At 42.2% G+C, this 25026-nt stretch overlaps 1 protein-coding gene across 1 annotated transcript in view; it reads right to left on the minus strand.

Moving 5' to 3' along the window:
• The window catches only part of LOC121008297 (E3 ubiquitin-protein ligase RNF213-like), a 253825-nt gene that overhangs the window by 80723 nt on the left and 148076 nt on the right, over positions 1-25026 (minus strand). The window contains exons 29-31 of the mRNA XM_040440749.1: positions 16887-17041; positions 16590-16799; positions 14897-15078 (exon numbers count right to left, since the gene is read on the minus strand). Of these exons, the coding sequence (XP_040296683.1) occupies positions 14897-15078; positions 16590-16799; positions 16887-17041 (547 nt within the window). The remainder of the gene's footprint in view (positions 1-14896; positions 15079-16589; positions 16800-16886; positions 17042-25026) is intronic.

The following is a 25026-nucleotide window of genomic DNA, read 5'->3' on the forward strand; positions in this document are numbered from 1 at the left end:
GAATATCATGCAAAAGTCCATTTATTTCAGTAATGCAAATTAAAAGGTATTGCATTAATGCAGCTTAACCACCTCCGGACCGCCTAACGCAGGATCGCGTTCCGGAGGTGGTAGCCCTGCGCAGAGTCACGCATATATGCGTCATCTCGCGATGGCCGAGATTTCCTGTGAACGCGCGCACACAGGCGGGCGCGCTCACAGGAACGGAAGGTAAGAGAGTTGATCTCCAGCCTGCCAGCGGCGATCGTTCGCTGGCAGGCTGGAGATGTGTTTTTTTTAACCCCTAACAGGTATATTAGACGCTGTTTTGATAACAGCGTCTAATATACCTGCTACCTGGTCCTCTGGTGGTCCCCTTTGTTTGGATCGACCACCAGAGGACACAGGTAGCTCAGTAAAGTAGCACCAAGCACCACTACACTACACTACACCCCCCCCCGTCACTTATTAACCCCTTATTAGCCCCTGATCACCCCTGATCACCCCATATAGACTCCCTGATCACCCCCCTGTCATTGATTACCCCCCTGTCATTGATCAACCCCCTGTAAAGCTCCATTCAGACGTCCGCATGATTTTTACGGATCCACTGATAGATGGATCGGATCCGCAAAACGCATCCGGACGTCTGAATGAAGCCTTACAGGGGCGTGATCAATGACTGTGGTGATCACCCCATACAGACTCCCTGATCACCCCCCTGTCATTGATTACCCCCCTGTCATTGATTACCCCCCTGTAAAGCTCCATTCAGATGTCCGCATGATTTTTACGGATGCACTGATAGATGGATCGGATCCGCAAAACGCATCCGGACGTCTGAATGAAGCCTTACAGGGGCATGATCAATGACTGTGGTGATCACCCCATATAGACTCCCTGATCCCCCCCCTGTCATTGATTACCCCCCTGTAAAGCTCCATTCAGATGTCCGCATGATTTTTACGGATGCACTGATAGATGGATCCGATCCGCAAAACGCATCCGGACGTCTGAATGAAGCCTTACAGGGGCATGATCAATGACTGTGGTGATCACCCCATATAGACTCCCTGATCACCCCCCTGTAAAGCTCCATTCAGATGTCCGCATGATTTTTACGGATGCACTGATAGATGGATCCGATCCGCAAAACGCATCCGGACGTCTGAATAAAGCCTTACAGGGGCATGATCAATGTCTGTGGTGATCACCCCCCTGTCATTGATTACCCCCCTGTAAAGCTCCATTCAGATGTCCGCATGATTTTTACGGATGCACTGATAGATGGATCCGATCCGCAAAACGCATCCGGACGTCTGAATGAAGCCTTACAGGGGCATGATCAATGACTGTGGTGATCACCCCATATAGACTCCCTGATCACCCCCCTGTAAAGCTCCATTCAGATGTCCGCATGATTTTTACGGATGCACTGATAGATGGATCCGATCCGCAAAACGCATCCGGACGTCTGAATGAAGCCTTACAGGGGCATGATCAATGACTGTGGTGATCACCCCATATAGACTGCCTGATCACCCCCCTGTAAAGCTCCATTCAGATGTCCGCATGATTTTTACGGATGCACTGATAGATGGATCCGATCCGCAAAACGCATCCGGACGTCTGAATGAAGCCTTACAGGGGCATGATCAATGACTGTGGTGATCACCCCATATAGACTCCCTGATCACCCCCCCTGTCATTGATCACCCCCCCTGTCATTGATCACCCCCCCTGTCATTGATCACCCCCCCTGTCATTGATAACCCCCCTGTCATTGATAACCCCCCTGTCATTGATCACCCCTCTGTAATGCTCCATTCAGACATTTTTTTGGCCCAAGTTAGCGGAATAATTTTTTTTTTTTCTTACAAAGTCTCATATTCCACTAACTTGTGTCAAAAAATAAAATCTCACATGAACTCACCATACCCCTCACGGAATCCAAATGCGTAAAATTTTTTAGACATTTATATTCCAGACTTCTTCTCACGCTTTAGGGCCCCTAGAATGCCAGGGCAGTATAAATACCCCACATGTGACCCCATTTCGGAAAGAAGACACCCCCAGGTATTCCGTGAGGGGCATATTGAGTCCATCAAAGATTGAAATTTTTGTCCCAAGTTAGCGGAACGGGAGACTTTGTGAGAAGAAAATTAAAAATATCAATTTCCGCTAACTTGTGCCAAAAAAAAAAAATTTCTATGAACTCGCCATGCCCCTCATTGAATACCTTGGGGTGTCTTATTTCCAAAATGGGGTCACATGTGGGGAATATATACTGCCCTGGCATTCTAGGGGCCCCAAAGCGTGAGAAGAAGTCTGGTATCCAAATGTCTAAAAATGCCCTCCTAAAAGGAATTTGGGCACCTTTGCGCATCTAGGCTGCAAAAAAGTGTCACACATCTGGTATCGCCGTACTCAGGAGAAGTTGGGGAATGTGTTTTGGGGTGTCATTTTACATATACCCATGCTGGGTGAGAGAAATATCTTGGTCAAAAGCCAACTTTGTATAAAAAAATGGGAAAAGTTGTCTTTTGCCAAGATATTTCTCTCACCCAGCAAGGGTATATGTAAAATGACACCCCAAAACACATTCCCCAACTTCTCCCGAGTATGGAGATACCACATGTGTGACACTTTTTTGCAGCCTAGGTGGGCAAAGGGGCCCATATTCCAAAGAGCACCTTTAGGATTTCACAGGTCATTTACCTACTTACCACACATTAGGGCCCCTGGAAAATGCCAGGGCAGTATAACTACCCCACAAGTGACCCCATTTTGGAAAGAAGACACCCCAAGGTATTCCGTGAGGGGCATGGCGAGTTCCTAGAATTTTTTATTTTTTGTCACAAGTTAGTGGAAAATGATGATTTTTTTTTTTTTTTTTCATACAAAGTCTCATATTCCACTAACTTGTGACAAAAAATAAAAACTTCCATGAACTCACTATGCCCATCAGCGAATACCTTGGGGTCTCTTCTTTCCAAAATGGGGTCACTTGTGGGGTAGTTATACTGCCCTGGCATTCTAGGGGCCCAAATGTGTGGTAAGGAGTTTGAAATCAAATTCTGTAAAAGATGACCTGTGAAATCCGAAAGGTGCTCTTTGGAATATGGGCCCCTTTGCCCACCTAGGCTGCAAAAAAGTGTCACACATCTGGTATCTCCATACTCAGGAGAAGTTGAGGAATGTGTTTTGGGGTGTCATTTTACATATACCCATGCTGGGTGAGAGAAATATCTTGGCAAAAGACAACTTTTCCCATTTTTTTATACAAAGTTGGCATTTGACCAAGATATTTATCTCACCCAGCATGGGTATATGTAAAACGACACCCCAAAACACATTCCCCACCTTCTCCTGAGTACGGCAATACCAGATGTGTGACACTTTTTTGCAGCCTAGGTGGGCAAAGGGGCCCATATTCCAAAGAGCACCTTTCGGATTTCACAGGTCATTTTTTACAGAATTTGATTTCAAACTCCTTACCACACATTTGGGCCCCTAGAATGCCAGGGCAGTATTACTACCCCACAAGTGACCCCATTTTGGAAAGTAGAGACCCCAAGGTATTCGCTGATCGGCATAGTGAGTTCATGGAAGTTTTTATTTTTTGTCACAAGTTAGTGGAATATGAGACTTTGTATGAAAAAAAAAAAAAAAAAAAAAAAATCATCATTTTCCACTAACTTGTGACAAAAAATAAAAAATTCTAGGAACTTGCCATGCCCCTCACGGAATACCTTGGGGTGTCTTCTTTCCAAAATGGGGTCACTTGTGGGGTAGTTATACTGCCCTGTCATTCTAGGGGCCCAAATGTGTGGTAAGGAGTTTAAAATCAAATTCTGTAAAAAATGACCTGTGAAATCCGAAAGGTGCTCTTTGGAATATGGGCCCCTTTGCCCACCTAGGCTGCAAAAAAGTGTCACACATCTGGTATCTCCGTACTCAGGAGAAGGTGGGGAATGTGTTTTGGGGTGTCATTTTACATATACCCATGCTGGGTGAGAGAAATATCTTGGCAAAAGACAACTTTTCCCATTTTTTTATACAAAGTTGGCATTTGACCAAGATATTTATCTCACCCAGCATGGGTATATGTAAAAAGACACCCCAAAACACATTCCCCACCTTCTCCTGAGTACGGAGATACCAGATGTGTGACACTTTTTTGCAGCCTAGGTGGGCAAAGGGGCCCATATTCCAAAGAGCACCTTTCGGATTTCACAGGTCATTTTTTACAGAATTTGATTTCAAACTCCTTACCACACATTTGGGCCCCTAGAATGCCAGGGCAGTATAACTACCCCACAAGTGACCCCATTTTGGAAAGAAGAGACCCCAAGGTATTTCGTGATGGGCATAGTGAGTTCATAGAAGTTTTTATTTTTTGTCACAAGTTAGTGGAATATGAGACTTTGTAAGAAAAAAAAAAAAAAAAAAAAAAAAAAATCATCATTTTCCGCTAACTTGTGACAAAAAATAAAAAGTTCTATGAACTCACTATGCCCATCAGCGAATACCTTAGGGTGTGTACTTTCCAAAATGGGGTCATTTGTGGGGTGTTTGTACTGTCTGGCCATTGTAGAACCTCAGGAAACATGACAGGTGCTCAGAAAGTCAGAGCTGCTTCAAAAAGCGGAAATTCACATTTTTGTACCATAGTTTGTAAACGCTATAACTTTTACCCAAACCATTTTTTTTTTACCCAAACATTTTTTTTTTATCAAAGACATGTAGAACTATAAATTTAGAGCAAAATTTCTATATGGATCTCGTTTTTTTTGCAAAATTTTACAACTGAAAGTGAAAAATGTCATTTTTTTGCAAAAAAATCGTTAAATTTCGATTAATAACAAAAAAAGTAAAAATGTCAGCAGCAATGAAATACCACCAAATGAAAGCTCTATTAGTGAGAAGAAAAGGAGGTAAAATTCATTTGGGTGGTAAGTTGCATGACCGAGCAATAAACGGTGAAAGTAGTGTAGGTCAGAAGTGTAAAAAGTGGCCTGGTCTTTCAGGGTGTTTAAGCACTGGGGGCTGAAGTGGTTAAAATTAGAGTTTTGTGAAAAGGTTCAATATTCTAGGCTCAAAGTGTCACACTCTAGTCAGCTAATTAAGCCATACCCCCTGAGCAAAGGGTACCTCAAAATTGAGACTTTGGGGTTTTCATAAGCTGTAAGCATCCAAATTATAACAAATAAAGGCTTGAAATATCTCGCTTTGCATGTAATGAGTCTATCTCATATATTAGTTTCACCTTTTAAAGGGAATCTGTCACCTATTTTGACCCTATTAAACCGTTAAAATAGCAATGTGCAATATAGAACCTTCTTACCTACATGTGTCTTCTTTCTTTTATTCAACTTTTCATTCTTATAAAAAAGCGATTTTTCTGATATGTAAATGAGGTTCCAAGGTGCCCAGAGGGGCGTCATTACTCTGCTCTGGTGCCCAGTAACGCCCCTCTTTAGTGCCCAGCCGGCCTTTCTTCCAAGCCCAGCACGCCTCCTCATAAATAAATGTCCTCCCACATACTGGCCGAACGGCGCCGCCCCCTCCCCACCACGTCATTTAATTTATTCATTGCACCATCGTGCTTCCTCCTCTCTTGGCCTACGGCACCGCCTCTCCCGATTACGTCATTTAATTTATTCACTTCATCGGGCGTTCCTTCCTCCTCTCTTGGCCTACGGCACCGCCTCTCCCGATTACGTCATTTAATTTATTCACTTCATCGGGCGTTCCTTCCTCCTCTCTTGGCCTACGGTGCCGCCCCCTCCCATTACGTCACATGTATTCATAGCACCGGCCCTCCCTTCCTCCTCTCCTCAGAAATCCCGCGCAGGCGCAGTATCGGTGAGTGCCTGCGCCTGCACGATTCTCCTGTTCCAGAGGGCAACAGCCTCAATATTGTCACTGGGCATGCGCCGAGCCCAGTGACATAATCCGAGAGCTGTTGCCTCTGAGACAGGAGAGAAGGAAGGGAGGGCCGGTGCTATGAATACATGTGACGTAATGGGAGGGGGCGGCGCCGTAGGCCAAGAGAGGAAGGAACGCCCGATGAAGTGAATAAATTAAATGATGTAATCGGGAGGGGGCGGCGCCGTAGGCTAAGAGAGGAGGAAGCACGATGGTGCAATGAATAAATTAAATGACATGGTGGGGAGGGGGCGGCACCGTTCGGCCAGTATGTGGGAGGACATTTATTTATGAGGAGGCGTGCTGGGCTTGGAAGAAAGGCCGGCTGGGCACTAAAGAGGGGCGTTACTGGGCACCAGAGCAGAGTAATAACGCCCCTCTGGGCACCTTGGAACATAGAAACATAGAATGTGTCGGCAGATAAGAACCATTTGGCCCATCTAGTCTGCCCAATATACTAAATACTATGGATAGCCCCTGGCCCTATCTTATATGAAGGATCGCCTTATGCCTATCCCATGCATGCTTAAACTCCTCCACTGTATTTGCAGCTGCCACTTCTGCAGGAAGGCTATTCCATGCATCCACTACTCTCTCAGTAAAGTAATACTTCCTGATATTACTTTTAAACCTTTGCCCCTCTAATTTAAAACTATGTCCTCTTGTAGCAGTTTTTCTTCTTTTAAATATTGTTTCCTCTTTTACCTTGTTGATTCCCTTTATGTATTTAAAAGTTTCTATCATATCCCCTCTGTCTCGTCTTTCTTCCAAGCTATACATGTTAAGGTCCTTTAATCTTTCCTGGTAAGTTTTATCCTGCAATCCATGTACCAGTTTAGTAGCTCTTCTCTGAACTCTCTCCAAAGTATCAATATCCTTCTGGAGATATGGTCTCCAGTACTGAGCACAATACTCCAAATGAGGTCTCACTAGTGCTCTGTAGAGCGGCATGAGCACCTCCCTCTTTCTACTGGTAATTCCTCTTGCTATACACCCAAGCATTCTGCTAGCATTTCCTGCTGCTCTGTGACATTGTCTGCCTACCTTTAAGTCTTCTGAAATAATGATCCCTAAATCCCTTTCCTCAGATACTGAGGTTAGGACTGTATCACTGATTTTATATTCTGCTCTTGGGTTTTTACGTCCCAGGTGCATTATCTTGCACTTATCAACATTAAATTTTAGTTGCCAGATTTTTGACCATTCCTCTAGTTTTCCTAAGTCCTTTTCCATTTTGTGTATTCCTCCAGGAACATCAACCCTGCTACAAATCTTTGTGTCATCAGCAAAAAGACACACCTTACCATTGAGGCCTTCTGCAATTTCGCTGATAAAGATATTAAACAATATGGGTCCCAGAACAGATCCCTGAGGTACCCCACTGGTAACAAGACCTTGGTCTGAATATACTCCAATGACTACAACCCTCTGTTGCCTGTCCCTCAGCCACTGCCTAATCCATTCAACAATATGGGAGTCCAAGCCCAATGACTGCACTTTATTGATAAGCCTTCTATGTGGGACAGTATCAAAAGCCTTACTAAAGTCTAGATAAGCGATGTCTACTGCACCTCCTCCATCTATTATTTTAGTCACCCAATCAAAAGAATCAATAAGATTGAACCTCATTTACATATCAGAAAAATCGCTTTTTTATAAGAATGAAAAGTTGAATAAAAGAAAGAAGACAAATGTAGGTAAGAAGGTTCTTTATTGCACATTGCTATTTTAACGGTTTAAATGGGTCAAAATAGGTGACAGATTCCCTTTAAGTGGCATTACTGAAATAAATTAACTTTGAACAATATTCAAATTTTTTGAGTTTCACCTGTACAGTGGAGCTTAAACATTTGTGAACCCTTCAGAATTTTCTATATTTCTGCATACATTTGGCCTAAAAATACATCCGTTTCACAAAAGTTCTCAAAAGAGATAAACATAACCAAAGCAATCAAATGAGTTAAAATATTAGACTTGGTCATTTATTTATTGAGGAAAATCATCCAATATCACGTCTGTGAGTGGCAAAACTATGTGAACCTCTGCCTTCAATATCTGGTGTGACCCCCTTGTGCAGCAATAACTGCAACTAAACATTTCCAGTAATTGTAGATTAGTCCTGCACATTGGCTTGTAGGAATTTTAACTCATTACTCCGTACAAAGCAGCTTTAACTCTGTTATGCTGGTGAGGTTCCTTCCACGAACTGCTCGCTTCAGGTCCTTCCACAACATTTATATTAGATTAAGGTCAGAACTTTGACTTCGGGTACTTTCACACTTGCGTTAAACTTTTCCGGCATTGAGTTCCGTCCTAGGGGCTCAATACCGGATAAAAAATGATCAGTTTTATCCTAATGCATTCTGAATAGAGAGCATTCCCTTCAGTATGCATCAGGATGTCTTCAGTTGAGACACTGTACAGTATTTTCTCCGTCCAAAATTCCGGAACACTTGCCGGAATGCCGAATCCGGCATTATTTTACATTGAAATGCATTAATGCCGGATCCGGAACCAAATGTTCCGGAAAAACGGATTTGGTTTTGCGGTCTGCACATGCGCAGACCTTTAAAAATGTGAAGATCCGGCGACTGAACTGCCTGCCGGAATCCAGCAATGCAAGTGTGAAAGTACCCTAAACTATACCAAAACATTAACTTTATTCTTCTTTAACCATTCTTTAGTAGAACAGCTTGTATGCTTAGGGTCACTGTCCACTGCATGACCCATATTCTCTTGAGATTCAGCTCACACAGAGATGTTTTCCTTTAGAAGTTGCTGGTATAATTCAGAATTCTTTGTTCTATCAATGATGGCTGGCTGTCCTGGCCTAGATGCAGCAAAACAGCCCCAAACCATGGTACTGCCACCACCATGTTTCACAGATCGGATAACATTTTTATACTGGAACACAGAGTTTTCCTTCCTCCAAACAATGATTTTCATTTAAACCAAAAAAGGTCCATTTTGATCTCATCTGTCCACAAAACATTGTTCCAATAGCCTTCTGACTTGTCCAGGTGATCTTTATCAAACTGCAGACAGACAGCAATGTTTTTCAAGGAGAGTAGAAGCTTTCTCCTTGCAATCCTACCATGAATACCACTGTTGTTTAGTGTCCTCCTGATGGTGGACTTATAAACATTAACATTACATACTGTGAGAAAGGCCTTTAGTTACCTTTAGAGATGAGCGAATCAAAGTTGACGAAGTGGAATTCAATCCGAACTTAAGGAAACATTAGATTTGTCCCGAAGTCGAATTTCCTTACGCTTCGTGGTAACGGATCAAATTTTTTTTTAAATCGCTGCTGCACGTGAGGGTCCATTCACACGTCCGTAGTGTATTGCGGATCCGCAATACACCCGGCCGGCACCCCTAAAGAACTGCCTATTCTTGTCCGCGGACAAGAATAGAACATGTTCTATTTTTTTCGGGTGCCGTGGACCGGAAGATCGAGGGCGCGCTCCGGAAATGAGCACACTGTGTGCTGTCCGCATCTCTTCAGGCCCCATAGAGAATGAATGGGTCCGGATTCATTTCGAAACATTGCGGAACGGATCCGGACCCATTCTATGGACATGTGAATGGACCCTTAGAATGAGGAAGTAAGAAGCCTGGGAACGAGGGATCACCCACAATGCCATGCATGCCGCCAGCCAATCAGCAGCTAGCCAGCCCCTGTGATGTCACAGCCCTATAAAAAGTATCAGCCTGCTCGGTCTCCAACATTTTACAGTGAACTTAGTTCAGGGAGAGACGTGACAAGCGCTAGGGACAGCGTTTAGGAAACAGTTTTTATTATAGAATAGGAAGTATTATCCACACTGTAGGGAGAGAGCAGGAACCAATAGGAGATTGTAAAAGCTGGGTAATAGGAGCTATTCTATTACACCTTGCTGCACTAATTGGGGTTACAAAGTGCTCTAATACTACTGATTTTAGGTTGTTTGCATTCTTTGATACATCAGTAATTCCAGTAATCCTTGCTTCTGTTATTGGGTTGAAACTGCGGTCCGATACAACCAGTTTTGGGGTGTGTTTAGTTGATCTATAAGTACATCCATTCCTCCTTGATTCTGGGGTGATATTGCGGTCTGATACAACCAGTTTTGGGGTGTGTTTAGTTGATCTATAAGTACATCCATTCCTCCTTGATTCTGGGGTGATATTGCGGTCTGATACAACCAGTTTTGGGGTGTGTTTAGTTGATCTATAAGTACATCCATTCCTCCTTGATTCTGGGGTGATAATGCGGTCTGATACAAACAGTTTTGGGATGTATTTATTTTCTATATAAGTACTTCTATTTATCCTGAACTCTGGGGTGAAATTGCGGTCTGATACAACCAGTTTTGGGGTGTATTTAGTTGAGATATACGTAAGTACATCCATTCCTCCTTGATTCGGGGCTGAAATTGCAGTCTGATACAACCAGTTTTGGGGTGTATTTAGTTTATATATAAGTACATCCATCCATCCTTGCATCTAGGATGAAAGTGATGTGTGGCATGCTGCACGATTTTGGTGCACGGGTGAAGAAAGAACCTCAGGCTTACAAAAAAAAAAAAAAGATACTCCAGGTGATCACACCATAAAGGCTAAGAACAGATAACCCGAAAAGGGTTCGCCGCCATTCGCCGAAGCGGAACACTTCTGTACACACTTTTAGGATGGTCAAATTCTTTTACACCGAATTCGATGCATCAATCAATAGTTGCAAAGTTGGTGTGAAATAGAGGCCTGATAATACACTCTTTAGGGCGAGTTCACACTTCAGTTATTTCCATCATTTTTGGTGAGCCAAAACCAGTAGTGAAGCCTACACAAAGATAAGGTGTAATGGAAAGATCTGCACCTGTTCTGTGTTTTTGACCAAAACCTGGTTTGATACTACACATTCTTTTTCAAATTCTTTAACACTTAATTCGATGCGTCCATCAGTAGTTGCGGATTTGCTGCGAAATTGTGGCCTGACACTATTGCTCTTTTACCCTTGCAATTAATGTTACAGTACAGTATGTCCGACACACAGGTGAGGATGAGAGATCCATTGCTTCCTCCGGTAGGCGGGCAAGTAGCGACAATGAGAGTCGCGTGGGAGCTGGTGTTGTGGGCAGTCAGGTACGCGGCCCTGAGACTGGTGAGGATAACTTCAGTGGCGTGCAGACAGTAGTGGATGATGTAGCCGATCGCACGTCGGAGCTGGGTGAAGAGGGGGCTTCATCATCATCTGGAGAAGAGGGTGGCAACTTGCGAGTAAGGCAGCGGCTGAGCCAGCAGGGTGGTAGCGTGGCCGTGACTCAGCAGGGTGGCAGCAGTGCGAGATCTGGAGCCAAACGTGCCCGGGGTAGACCGCCTGCTACGCAGGAGCCTACCTGTCTGGAAAGAAGTAGCAGTGCAGGGGTCCACAGAGGCAGCGGCAGCCAGCACGGAGTGGTGGTGGGAAAATGGTGTTGTTCTTATGACGGATGAGAAGAAGGGCAACATAAACAGTGACGTCAACACAAACGTACTGCTGACACCCTCTCCACTCTGTCAGGGGGGCACTAAATGTATCAGCGTTTAATAGAACAGGTTCTGCAGAAATCTATGTGGAATCAGCTGATGACGATGTAAAAGGAGTGCCCTCTTTCCTTCTATAGTAGAATCTTAGGCCACTGCACGGTTCTTCATACCTGGCACTAAGACTGACCAGTAAGGCTGAGTTCACACTTGTTATTTATTCAGTTTTGGCCCCGTAACTGATCAAATAAGTGAAGTGATTCTCAGATTGATTCCTGTCATCTGCGTGTCATACTGAGTCACAGAATTGTATTACCACAGTACTGTTTCACTACCACAGAAGAAAAAAAGGAAATTCGGACACAGTTTTAGGGTACTTTCACACTAGCGTTAAAGTTTTCCGGCACTGAGTTCCATCCTAGGGGCTCAATACTGGAAAAAAACTGATCAGTTTTATCCTAATGCATTCTGAAAGGAGAGCAATCCATTCAGTATGCATCAGTTCAGTCCCTCTTACGGTATTTGGCCGGAGAAAATACCGCAGCATGCTGCAGTATTTTCTCTGGCCAAAATTCCAGAACACTTGCTGGAATGCCGGATCCGGCATTAATTTCCTTTGAAATTCTAACAAAAATCGTTACTTCGTGAAAATACCTTACCCCTCGTGACTTCCGGGGGTGTGCGACTCAGCGCAAGCGCACTACCACGGCACAGGTAAGCTAAAATTACAGGGAGCGCTGACCCACGGACAATGCGCGTGTCCGACCTCAGGGGTAAGGAGATCTGACGATCTTTTCTCCTTACCCTCACACTGCGCACGCGTGGATTGTAAAATCTCCTTACCCTCACAAGGGTTAGGGTTAGGCCCCCAATATGCTGCACCCACTACCCACCCCCCATGCGCAGTGTGAGGGTAAGGAGAAAAGACCGTCAGATCTTCTTACCCCTGAGGGCGCACGCGCGGTGTCCGTGAGTCAGCGCTCCCTGTAATTTTAGCTTACCCGTGCCGCGGAAATGCGCTTGCACTGAGGCGCACACTCCCGGAAGTTGAGGCGCACACCCCCAGAAGTCACGAGGGGTAAGGTATTTTCACGAAGTAAGGATTTTTGTTAGAACACCGGATCCGGCATTAAAATTGCCGCATTGATGGATCCGGTCTTCCGGTCTGCGCATGTGCAGACCTTTAAAAATGGAAAAATAATAAATACCGGATTTGTTTTTCCGGATGACACTGGAGAGACAGATCCGGTATTTCAATGCATTTGTCAGACAAATGATATCAGTTTGCATACGGATTCCCGGATCCGGCAGGCAGTTCCGGCGACGGAACTGACTGCCGGATCCTCACAATGCAAGTGTGGAAATACCCTTATGGGTTTAGTTTTTATGGGGTCCTATGCAGTAAAACTGACCTGTTACATTCGTTCTCCGGGTCACTTGGATTACATCAATATCACATTTATATAGTTTTTCCTGTATTTTAATACTTCAAAAAAATAAAATCATAAATTATAACTTTGAATTTTTTATTTGCATCACCATATTCTGACCCGCATAACTTTTTATAGTTATACTTACGGAGTTGAGTGAGGGCTTATTTTTTGCGGGGCGATCTGTAGTTTGTAAGACTTTTTGATCATTTTTTATTACATTTTTTTAGTAGGTGAAGCAACAATATAATGTCGAATTGGCCAATTTTTTCTCCCCTTCACTGCATTCACCATACAAAATTAATTTCTATATTTTAATAGTATGGACATTTTGGGACACAGCAGTGCAAATGATCTTTAGGTTTTTATTGTTTGCTTTTATTATGGGGGAAAGGTGGTGATTTGAATTTTTATATTTTTAAAAACTTTTTTTTTTAACCTTAAGTCCCTTTAGGGGACTTGAATTTGTGATCTTCAGATTGCTTCTTCTATACACTGCAATGAATTATCATTGCAGTATACGGGAGATTCACTATGTTCCTAAGTTTATCGGCTGATCAGCTACACGATATAAGATATGAGTGTTCCTATGAACATTTGTTCCCAGTAATTGTCCCGAATATCGTGCTGCAGCCCCTGAAACCGACGAGTTATACCTATCTGCTCCCCACCGCTCTGGTCGTCCGCACTGCTCCCACCTTCCAGTCCCCACACTGTTTAAACCTGGCAGTGCATGGCTATGGTCACATGCACTTCTCCAGCCAATGTCTGGCTTCAGCGGTAATGTGGCCACAAACAGCATGTCACTGCTGACAGGGCCGGTGCTACCATAAGGCAGACCAAGCAGCTGCCTTAGGGCGCACCCTGTGGGAGGGCGGAAAAATGAACCTTCCTTTTTTTTTTTATCACTTACTTGTGAGTTCCGCCACAGCGCCGCTGGCCGCCCGCCCCAGCCTGCGTGCGCCGTGTGGCCCTCACCCACAGAGCGGCACGGGCCTGGAAGCACGGCAACACGGTCACGGGGTCAGGCCAGGGGGGAGTGGGGCAGTGGCGGCGGGCGGCAGCAGGGACTGGAGCTGACTGTATCTGTGAGTCTGACTCACACACAGCCAGATTGCCATAGCAGCAGGACAGGTGGGTAGGTGATCACTGATGAGCGCACTAGCGCCAGAGTGCACGGCATAAATGTGTTTTAAAAAAATTATTACACAAACAACAATCAGAAATGATGATTGCGGAGGCGGGGCTGAGGTGAGGAAGATGGCGATTTCAACTGGGAAGGCGGCGCTGGGCACCAGACGGAGATGGCTGCAGCCGGGCACCCTGTATGAAGCGACGTTGCCTTGGACACCTTAGGTAGGTGAATGACAGGTTATAAAAACCTGTTTTATGTGCTAATAGAGCCACAGGCACATTTAATAAGTACAGTTTCGGATTCATGCTATTTGGACGGACCTGGCCATATGTTTAGGTTATAGGCCTAAAATGTCATGACAGAATCCCTTTAAGGGGCCATGCTGCAGGAAATTGTTAAAATAAATCTTTTTTTACCGAAAAAGTGGCGACATTTCCTTCCAATCTACCACCTATTCATAATTCCGTGCTTTCCTTCACTGCAGAGGACAACGATTACTGGTTATTACCACCTCCTGCCAATCCAGTAAAAAGGCGCCATGTGATAACCAGTAAGCACTTTGCCTTACTAGCAGGGATATGATGGCATTAGTACTGGTAGTGTTTAATCTTAAAAGCACCACACAATAAAACTACTATTTATCACTGATTAAAATTGACTGTTAGAACATAGAAATTATCCTTCTCATTTGTGAAGCAGATTGCGTTTGTACAACTTTTTCTTTTAATGTACAATGTGCCCACAATTTAATTTGAGTTTACAAAAATGGCAGCATATGTGCCATCATTGTAATATTATAAATGTCCATTCACGCTTGCAGCCATTTTTCATAACTGTGACCAGTAAATGCAGCCTTACTCCTAAAGTACAGGTCACTGTACATAAACATCCTTTTTTAGGCTACAGGAAAATTTACCTGATTTGGTCAATTCCAGGTTTACACCTAGAACTGAAGCCATTTAAATACTCTTCTGAACATATTAGTTCTATAGGCATTTGTAGGTTTTTTACTTGGCACATCCATGCTCCTGGGTGTAGGTCTGTCACACTGTCTTTTAATATTTCCAAACACGCAATAGCAGCAAAAACATCTAGGACCTGGAAATATAACACAGAACCATTACAGTATAGAAGACATACAAGAACTGATGGACTTGGAGTGTTAAACTGATTTTAAAGCGTTAGTTGGGGCAAGCCACACTACTCCAGGCTCAGACAGAACATGAGGATGGCTGGCCGAAGTCTGTGCCAAAAAAGTGTATTTCAGGGTACTTTCACACTAGCGTTTTTCTTTTCCGGCTTTGAGTTCCGTCCTAGGAGCTCTATACCGGAAAAAAACTGATCAGGTATATCCCCATGCATTCTGACGGATCCGTTCTTGCAATGCATTTGTGAGACGGATCCGCATCCGTTCCTGCAATGCATTTGTGAGATCCGGATCCGCATCCGGATCCGTCTACAAAATGCTGTCCGGTTACATGCAGATTGCCTGATCCGGCAGGCAGTTCCGGCGACGGAACTGCTTGCCGGATCACTCTGCCGCAAGTGTTAAAGTACCCTCAATTCATTTTTTATTTGTTTCCTGAATCCAAAACAAATAAATCAATAGATGTATCTTCAATATAGACCAGTAGGCACCTATAGATACAATTCAGACCATTATTGGCTGCAGTTCCTGATAGGAGTGTGCCTCTCTACCAGCCCTTTATTATATGCAGGATAAATGAGTAAACACCACAAAATGCTCTCGATCTCTAGATCTATGCTGCGTCCCTTCTGTTTGTAAGTGTTCCTCTTCACAGTGAATGCATGTACACAAAGCGCCTCTGGTCACTAGATCTGCCCTGGCCGGTGGCACCCTCCAAAACAAAGAATAAAATTGACTGCCCGATGGGTGACTGTGCATTTTGTGGTGTTTACTCATATTCATATAGCGAAAAGGGTTTGCTCTTATGAAGCCACTGGTCAACAGGGCTGATAGAGAGCCACACTCCAATTAGGAACTGCAGGTCAATAGTGGGCTGCATTGTATCTGTGTGTGCCTACTGGTCTATATTGAAGATTCATCCATTAGGGAGTGCAAGCAGAAGTGTGTGCTTAAATGAACCCACAACGAACACACCTTTTTTTCCTGAATCCACTTTACTATTGCAAAAAAGTCAGAGAAAAGCTAGTGCAGCAGATGGAATGACGGATACATGGATGTCAAATCAAGCAATCTGGCACCAGGCGCGTAGCTATAGGGGAAGCTGCAGCTTTGGGGCCCTGACCCAGAAGGGGGCCCATCCAGGAGGAGGAGGACTAAAAGATTCTGTCAGGGCCCCCTCAACAGTATTACACAATGAAATTATACACAGTGACAGTATAGACAGGGTATAAAATTGATGGAACAGCTGCCGGCCCTGGTCTGAGAGAGCGATCTTTACTAGCCACAAGAACGGGGGCGGCATGAAAGGAAGGGTTCGCTAAAAAATTATTGTGGGATGGAGCCCCATTCAAAAATTTGCTGTGGGGCCCAGTCATTTCTAGCTACGCCACTGTCTGGCACGTGCGTCATGCTGTTTGAGATCCAAAATTCAATGCACTTTTTAAGAAAGATCAATACTTACCATTTGACCTCTAATTACTGCATTAGAGTCCTCAATTGTTTTTTCAAGAGAATCAAGCACTGAAGGACTGAGTGCAATAATCCTGCATAAGTTTTGCAGTCTGTGCTGAAATCTATTGTATCCAATATGCACCAATGGAAGAGTCAGCTGGTCGTTGCCTATATTCATTCTTACTTCCTCAACACATGTTGAAAGAGCATATTCCATTACCTACAAGAGAGCATGGAATGTGGTTAAAGGGGCAGCATTAAGTGATATACAGTATTACTGACATTCTGTACAAGAAGCTGATCCCACCTTCAGCTCTTTGGGAGAAGATATAGTCATAGACATAAGGATGAAGTCTCGCTGATAATTTAAGAACAGATCCTGCTGTTCACTTATTTCTTTGGAGGAAATGTAATTTCCTAGAGGGGTCTGTGAGAAGATATTCAAAGACTTCACTTCAGGACCTAATATAAGGAAAGTAAAAAGTAATTTAAAATGTATCAATGTTTCAAATACACCATCACATATACCTGGCTGCTCTACTGTGATGCACAAGCAGTGCACAGCAGTGGCTGGCCGACCACAGAACTGTTCAGGAAACACCAGCACCCATGAAGGAACGGAATAACTTACGTCCTGGGCCTCACAGAGACTTTTTGTAGCATGGTTGACTGCAATACAGTTGCATACCTTAGGGTTATATCTTTGATGAAGAATAGTCTTGGACTCTCTTTTTCAGCAAATGTGCACTACATACACAACGTAAACCGAGACTTAGGGTGATTTTACAAGGGTCTATCAGGAATGGAAAAAAACATTCCTAGACATTGCCCTGTGTAATCATGCCACTGATCACCCAACAAATGAGCAAGTGTTTGCTTGTCGGGCGATTGCATCTTTTAGGCAGCTCCGAAAATCTTTGTTCACCCTCCATTCAGCATGCATTAGGTTAGGTAAAAACAAGTGCTGAACACCTTGTATATTGCCGACTGTGCTGAAATTGCACTGATAAAAGGACCGTTATAGACAGTGTGTTGCTTTTATTCTTGTTTACCGTGAAGACTTTATGCAGTCATAATTTCAGTTACCAAGTGAGAGCTACTGTCCCCAAAATTCCATGCAACTCAGTCTATTGCTATGAACTGCAAGTTTTGTGGATTGGATTATATTCTATAGGTCCCATACATTTCTATGGGTCCGGAAATGATGAGGCAGCACACCATGTGCTGTCAGCATCCGTATGTCCACTCTGTGGCTCCGCAAAAAAAGATAAAACATGTTCTATTCTTATCCGTATTGCGGACAAGAATAAGCATTTTTGCAACAGTGCAGGACATGTGGAAAGGGAAAGAGCAGGGTGAAAACGGCTGGTATAGGTGTTTTGTCGGTTTGCAGACAGCAAAACAGATATGGTCGTGTGCATGAGGCATAATTATGTATGTATATATAGCTGTCAGTCACTGATAAAATCACCCTGTGTATAACTATCAGTGAAGGATGTATATGTATATACACTTACACGGAGAATGATATCAATCACTGATAACACCTCCCCTGTGTACAACTATCAGTGATAAACAGCTATCTATGTATACACACTTACACAGAGAATGCTATCAATCACTCATAACACCTCTACATGTACAAATATCCGTGACTGACAGCTGTAAGTATACACACTTATTCAGAGAATGCTATCAATCACTGATAACTCCTCCATCGTGTACAACTACTGTATCAGTGACTGACAGCTATCTATGTATACACACTTACACAGAGATTGCTGTCAATCAGTGATAACACCTCCCCATGTACAACTATCTGTGACTGACAGCTATCTGTGTATACACACTTACACAGAGAATGATATCAATAACTGATAACACCTCCCCATGAACAGCTATCAGTGACTGACAGCTATCTCTGTAAACACTCTTACACACAAATTGCTATCAATAACACCTCCGCATGTAGAAATATCAATGATTCACAGCTATCTCTGTATACACACTTATTAAGAGGATGCGATCAATCACTGATAACTCCTCCCCCGTGTACAACTACTGTAACAGTGACAGCTATCAATGTATACACACTTACACATAGAATGCTATCAATCACTGATAACACTTCCCCCATGTACAACTATCAGGGGCTGCAATTTTATTGTATATGCAATTTTGAAAGATAGAATTTTGGGTACATGATAAAAGGATATCGTTGGTCGATCTGTGTACTGTGGAGGAAATGAATAAGCTTGGTGCCGGTCGGTATAGAGATTGAAAAGGTGGTGAACTCGAGAGAAGATCAAGCGGAGGAGCCACCTGAGAAATCTGTAGTTTTGTGCGAGCTTCTATTTAAAAGTATAGCGTGGACCTAATATGTTGATTAGTTTTAAACTATCAGTGACAGATGCTATCTCTGTATACACACTTATTCAGAGAATGCTATCAATCACTGATAACTCCTCCCCCGTGTACAACTACTGTAACAGTGACTGAGAGCTATCTATGAATACACACTTACACAGAGAATGCTATTAATCACGCATAACATCTCCCCTGTGTACAACTATTACTAACTGACAGCTATCTCTGTATACACACTTACACAGAGTATGCTATCAATCTTTGATTACACCTCCCCCATGTACAGCTGTCAATGACTGACAGCTATCTCTGTATACACACTTACACAGAGAATGTTATCAATTAATGATAACACCTCCCCTGTGTACAACTATTACTGACTGATAGCTATCTATGTATACACACTTCTGCTGTGATTTATGATTTTGATGACAAAGGGGCTGGGGACCCTATCTACACCACAAAGAGGCAGGCAGCCAGCCACAAAGTTTGGTATAAAATATATGTACACACTTACACAGAGAATGTTATTACTGATAACACATCCTTCATGTACAACTATCAGTGACAGGCAGCTATCTATATATATACACTTATACTGAAAATACCAATCACTGATAACACCTCCACCGTGTACAACTATTAGTGACTGACAGCTATCTATGAATACACACTTTCCCAGAAAATGCTATCAGTCACTCATAACAACTCCCCCATGTACAACTATTAGTGACTGACTTTCTGTATACATCCTTACACAGAGAATATGAATCAACGATAACATCTACCCTTTGTACAACTATTACTGACTGATAGCTATCTATGTATATACACTCAAACAGAGAATGCCATCACTGATAACATCTCCCCCATGTAAAACTATCAGTGACTGACAGCTATCTCTGTATACACACTTATGCAGAGAATATCAATCACTGAAAAAACCTCCAAAGATTAAAAAAATAAAATAAACTACACAATTGTTATTGCCGCGTTCATAATGACCTGATCTATAAAATGATCATGATACCAATCCCGCGTGGTGAACGCTGTGAAAAAATTAAAATAAAAAAATGGCTAAATTGCTGTTTTTTTTCCCTCACCTCCCAAATTTTTTTTTTATAAAAAGCGATCAAAAAGTCATATGCATCCCAAAAATGATACCAATAAAAACTAAAGACCATCCTGCGGAAAATAAGCCCTCTCACAACTATGTGGACGGAAAAATAAAAAAGTTATTTTATGATATAAAAGTGGTAGAAAATGAAAAAAACTATACAAATTTGGTGTCACCATAACCGTATCAACCCACAGAATAAAATTATCATATCAAATATACCACATGGAGAGCCCCATAAAAAATAAAAATAAAAAACACTGACAGAAATGCAATTTTTGCACGCTTCGCCTCCTAAAAAATTGAATAAAAAGCGCTCAAAAAACCATATAGACCCCAAAATTGTACCAATGAAAATTACAGACCGTCCTGCAAAAAAAAAAAAAAAGCTCTCACTTAGCTATATTGATGGAAAAATCGAAAAGTTATGGATCTTCGATTCGGTGAAACAAAAAAGAAATGTTTAATAAAAAGTGATTTTATGATAATAATAGAACATGAGTAAAACAATATAAATTTGGTATCTTCAGAATCGTATCGACCCACAAAATACAATCATCTTATCAAGTATACCACATGGAGAACCCCCATAAAAAAAAATTAATAACACTGGCAGAATTGCTATATTAGCCAACTTCACCTCATAAAAAATTACCATAAATAAAAAGTCATATGTACCCAAAAATGGTACCATTAAAAACTACAGCAAGAAATGAGCCCCCACACAGTCAACAAAAAAATAAAGTTATGGCCCTTAAAATCTATTTCAGCAAATTCATTTAGAAAATACAGATGCCACTCCTTTCCTTGTGAATTCTGCAGTCTTCCCATACAGCAGTTTACGACCACATGTAAAGTGCAGTTTATGACCACATGTGGGATGTTGACGTATTCAGGAGAATATGGGTAACAAATTATGGGGTGCATTTTCTCCTGATATCCCTTGTTAAAGTGCAAAATTTGGGCTTTTTGGTGACTTTCTTCAAAAAAATATAAATTTTTCATTTTAACAGCCATGTGTTTCTAAATATTATGAAACGTCTCTGAGGTAAAAGTGGTCAGTAAACCCCTCAATGAGTTATTTGAGGGGTGTAGTTTCCAAAATGGAGTCACTTTTGCGAGGTTTCTACTGTAGATGTGCCTTAGTGTGACTTCAAATATGATACAACACCCAAAAGCCATTCCAGTAAAATCTGCTCTCCAAAAACCATATGTTGCTCCTTTCCTTCTGAACCTTGCAGTGTGCCCATACAGCTGTTTACATAACATAAATGGGGTGTTTCTGTAAACTGCAGAATCAGGGTAATAAATATTGAGGTTTGTTTTGCTGTTAACCCTTGCTGTGTTATAGGAAAAATTGGATTAACCCCTTCAGGACCCTGCCATTTTTCACCTGAAGGACCAGGCCATTTTTTGCAAATCTGACATGTGTCACTTTATGTGGTGATAACTTTAAAACGCTTTTACTTAGCCAAGCCATTCTGAGATTGTTTTCTAGTCACATATTGTACTTCATGACAGTGGTAAGTTTGAGTCAAAATATTTCATTTTTACTTATAAAAAAAAATATATATATATATTTTTGGAAAAATTAGCAATTTTCAAAAATTTTATTTCTCCGCTTTTAAAACAGATAGTGATACCTCTTAAAATAGTTATTACTTTCATGCTTGGGGTTAGGTCATGTGGTATTTTAAAGCAGGTTGTTCCGGACACGGCGATACCTAATATGTCTACTTTTTTTTTTTTTTTACATTTAACAACAATTTTTGAAACAAAAAAAAATAATCTAGTTTTAGTGTCTCCATAGTCTAAGAGCCATAGATTTTTTATTTTTTGGCCGATTGTAGGGGCTCATTTTTTGCAGGATGAGGAGACGGTTAGATTGGCACTATTTTGGGCATACGTCTTTTTGGTTGCTTGGTGTTGCATATTTAGTGATGTAAGGTGACAAAAAATATATTTTTTAGCACAGTTTTAATTGAATTTTTTTGACCGTGTTCATCTGAGGGGTTAGGTCATGTGATATTTTTATAGAGCCGGTCGTTAAAGGGGTATTCCCATCTCAGTGATCATAGTTTAATTTAATAAATATGTCCCACTGAGCATTTTTGTAAATATATCTTATTAAAATTTTCCCAGCGTTCCCCCTAAAATTTGTTGCCTCCTACCTCATTGTACAGTTGCAAGAAAAAGTATGTGAACCAGCTGAAGCTCAACAGAAGATGGGTGTTGCAACAGGACAACGACCCAAAGCATAGAAGTAAATCAACAACAGAATGGCTTAAACAGAAGAAAATACGCCTTCTGGAGTGGCCCATTCAGAGTCCTGACCTCAACCCGATTGAGATGCTGTGGCATGACCTCAAGAAAGCGATTCACACCAGACATCCCAAGAATATTGCTAAACTGAAACAGTTCTGTAAAGAGGAATGGTCAAGAATTACTCCTGACCGTTGTGCACGTCTGATCTGCAATTACATTTTATTTACATGGTGTGTTCAATAAAAACATGGTGACATTTAATTCTTTGTGTGTTATTAGTTTAAGCACACTGTGATTGTCTATTGTTGTGATATATCATTCCAAAGGGTTTACATACTTTTTCTTGCAACTGTATATGTTTGGTATCCCATGGATACGGCCACCTCTTGGCCGACGCATCCATGGGCCGCGCTTGCGCAGAAGTAGCAGCTCCATCCAGTGCCCAACCTCTTCATGTTATCGTGAACGAGCACGGCTCCGGGCGGCCGCACATGCACTGTTTATTCCTTTGTCCGCGTCTAAAACAGAGCCACGCATGTGCGGCTCAATTTTAGGAGTGGCGCAAAAGAATATAGATCTGCGCATGCGCGGCCGCCCGAAGACTTCTGAAACTACAGAGGAGCGTGAGGACATGCCGGAGAAGGATCAGAGGACCGGAGGCAAGTTCAAGAGAGGTGAGTATTATTTTTAAAATATTATATGCACCACCAAATCCACCAACGATATAATAATATATGATAATAAAGAGAATCAACAGGAATTGAGGAACTCCATTATGGCATCTAAGCACATAGGGGGAAGACAAATATGGAATGGATGGAACAAAGGGGCCACATTTATGGAATTGAGTGACGATTCCCCAGCAGGGGGGAGGGGCCTCACAGACACTGCAGGCTGCTGATGACTCATACAATCCACATGAACCAGCATGCAAGGACTGAGCTCTGAATAATGTCATAAGGAGGCGTGGCAGGCCTTCACTCAAACTTCCTAAGCCCGCCCAGCCTTAGCAGCAGGAAACCAGGAAGTGAACGGCAGAGCAGGCTGCAGGTCAGGATGAAGTAGCAAGATGGGAATACCCCAAATACATCTGTTTTTCTATTTTTTTACAATTTTTGTGTGTTTTATTTTGGGAAAGGGGCGTTTTTTTTACTTGAAACTTTATTTATTATGGAAAACAATGTTTTTTTACTTTTTATTTTTGTCCCACTCTGGGACTTCAACTTCTGGGGGTCTGATACCCTTTACAATACTTCTGTATTGTAATGCATTACCTGTAAGTGTATTAAACACTGTAATACACTTACAGCTTCCTGCCTATGAGATCCAGGGGGCTGGATCTCACAGGCTCTCACGGAAGGCAGCCGCGATGCCTAAGGACCCGATGGCCACCCTGGACCCAGCAGGATACCGCATGTGCCATGGTCAACGCTGTGTAAGGGTTAATGCACCGGCATCAGTGTTTTCACCAATGCCGGCGCATACAGCAGGGGTCCAGCTATCAGTGACTGCCGGACCCCTGCAGCGGATCGTGCAGGCGCAGCACCTGCACCCACCCGATCAGCCTACCGTACATGTATGGCGCTGGTCTTTAAGTCATGTCCAACAGCGCCGTATTTGAAAGCTGCACAAAAACTGAAAATTTTTAATTTTCCTTTTAATTCTTCTGGAACACCTAAAGGGCTAACATAGTTTGAAAAAATAGTTTTGAGTAATTTGAGGGGTGTAGTTTCTAAAATGGGGTCATTTATGGGTGGTTTCTATTATGTAAGGACTTCAAAGTGACTTCAGAACTGATTTGGTCCTTGAAAAAGCCTTCTAACGTCCTAAAAAAATAAAATTTAATTTTCAAAATGATGCCAACATAAACTAGACATACAGGGAATCTTAAGTAAAAACTATCTAATGAGGTATCACTATCTGCTTTTAATGCATAGGAATTAAAAATTTGAAAATTACACTTTTTCCCAAATTTTCTGTAAATTCTGGATTTTTTGTAATATAAAGGTAAAACTTATTGACCCAAATTTACCCCTAACATCAAGTACGAGATGTCACGAGAAAACAATCTCAGAATGGCTTGGATAAATGAAAGCATTCCAAAGTTATCACCACATAAAGTGACACATCAGATTTGCAAAATTAACCCTGGACGCGAAGGTGAAAAATGGCTTGGTCTTGAAAGTGTTAAAGAACTGACAAAGTTAATGGTACACTTTTGTCTTATATTCTGTAAAATCGCGAGTATGCCTTACAGCTGCATACAACACTCATTGCCTTTTTTTCAGGATCCACTTATACTGAAAAGCATAGCTGACAACAAACAAGTATACCAACATACACTGTCCAAACATATGCCAAAAAACACTCTTGGCATACTATGGTCACAGTATAAAGTATGGATATGCTCTATATCCTGGACATACTGTAGATCACAAACATTGTTATTCATCGATAACAGACTGAATTCCTGACTAAACAAACCATTTGTCATTACTAACTTATTTTTTAGTTTACTTTTATTAGATAGACACAGTTTGACTTGTGAATCCAATCCTGCCACGTCACTTCTTTTGCTTCAATCAACCATCATTATCATCAGTCAATACAGTACCACAATTAAATAGAAGTCCAGGGGTTACATTGAGAGTTCTGGTGCATATGCCAGTGTTCTGCTACATCAGTTGCCATCTTATCA

This window comes from Bufo bufo, chromosome 1, assembly GCF_905171765.1.
Source record: "Bufo bufo chromosome 1, aBufBuf1.1, whole genome shotgun sequence".
Lineage (NCBI taxonomy): Eukaryota > Metazoa > Chordata > Amphibia > Anura > Bufonidae > Bufo > Bufo bufo.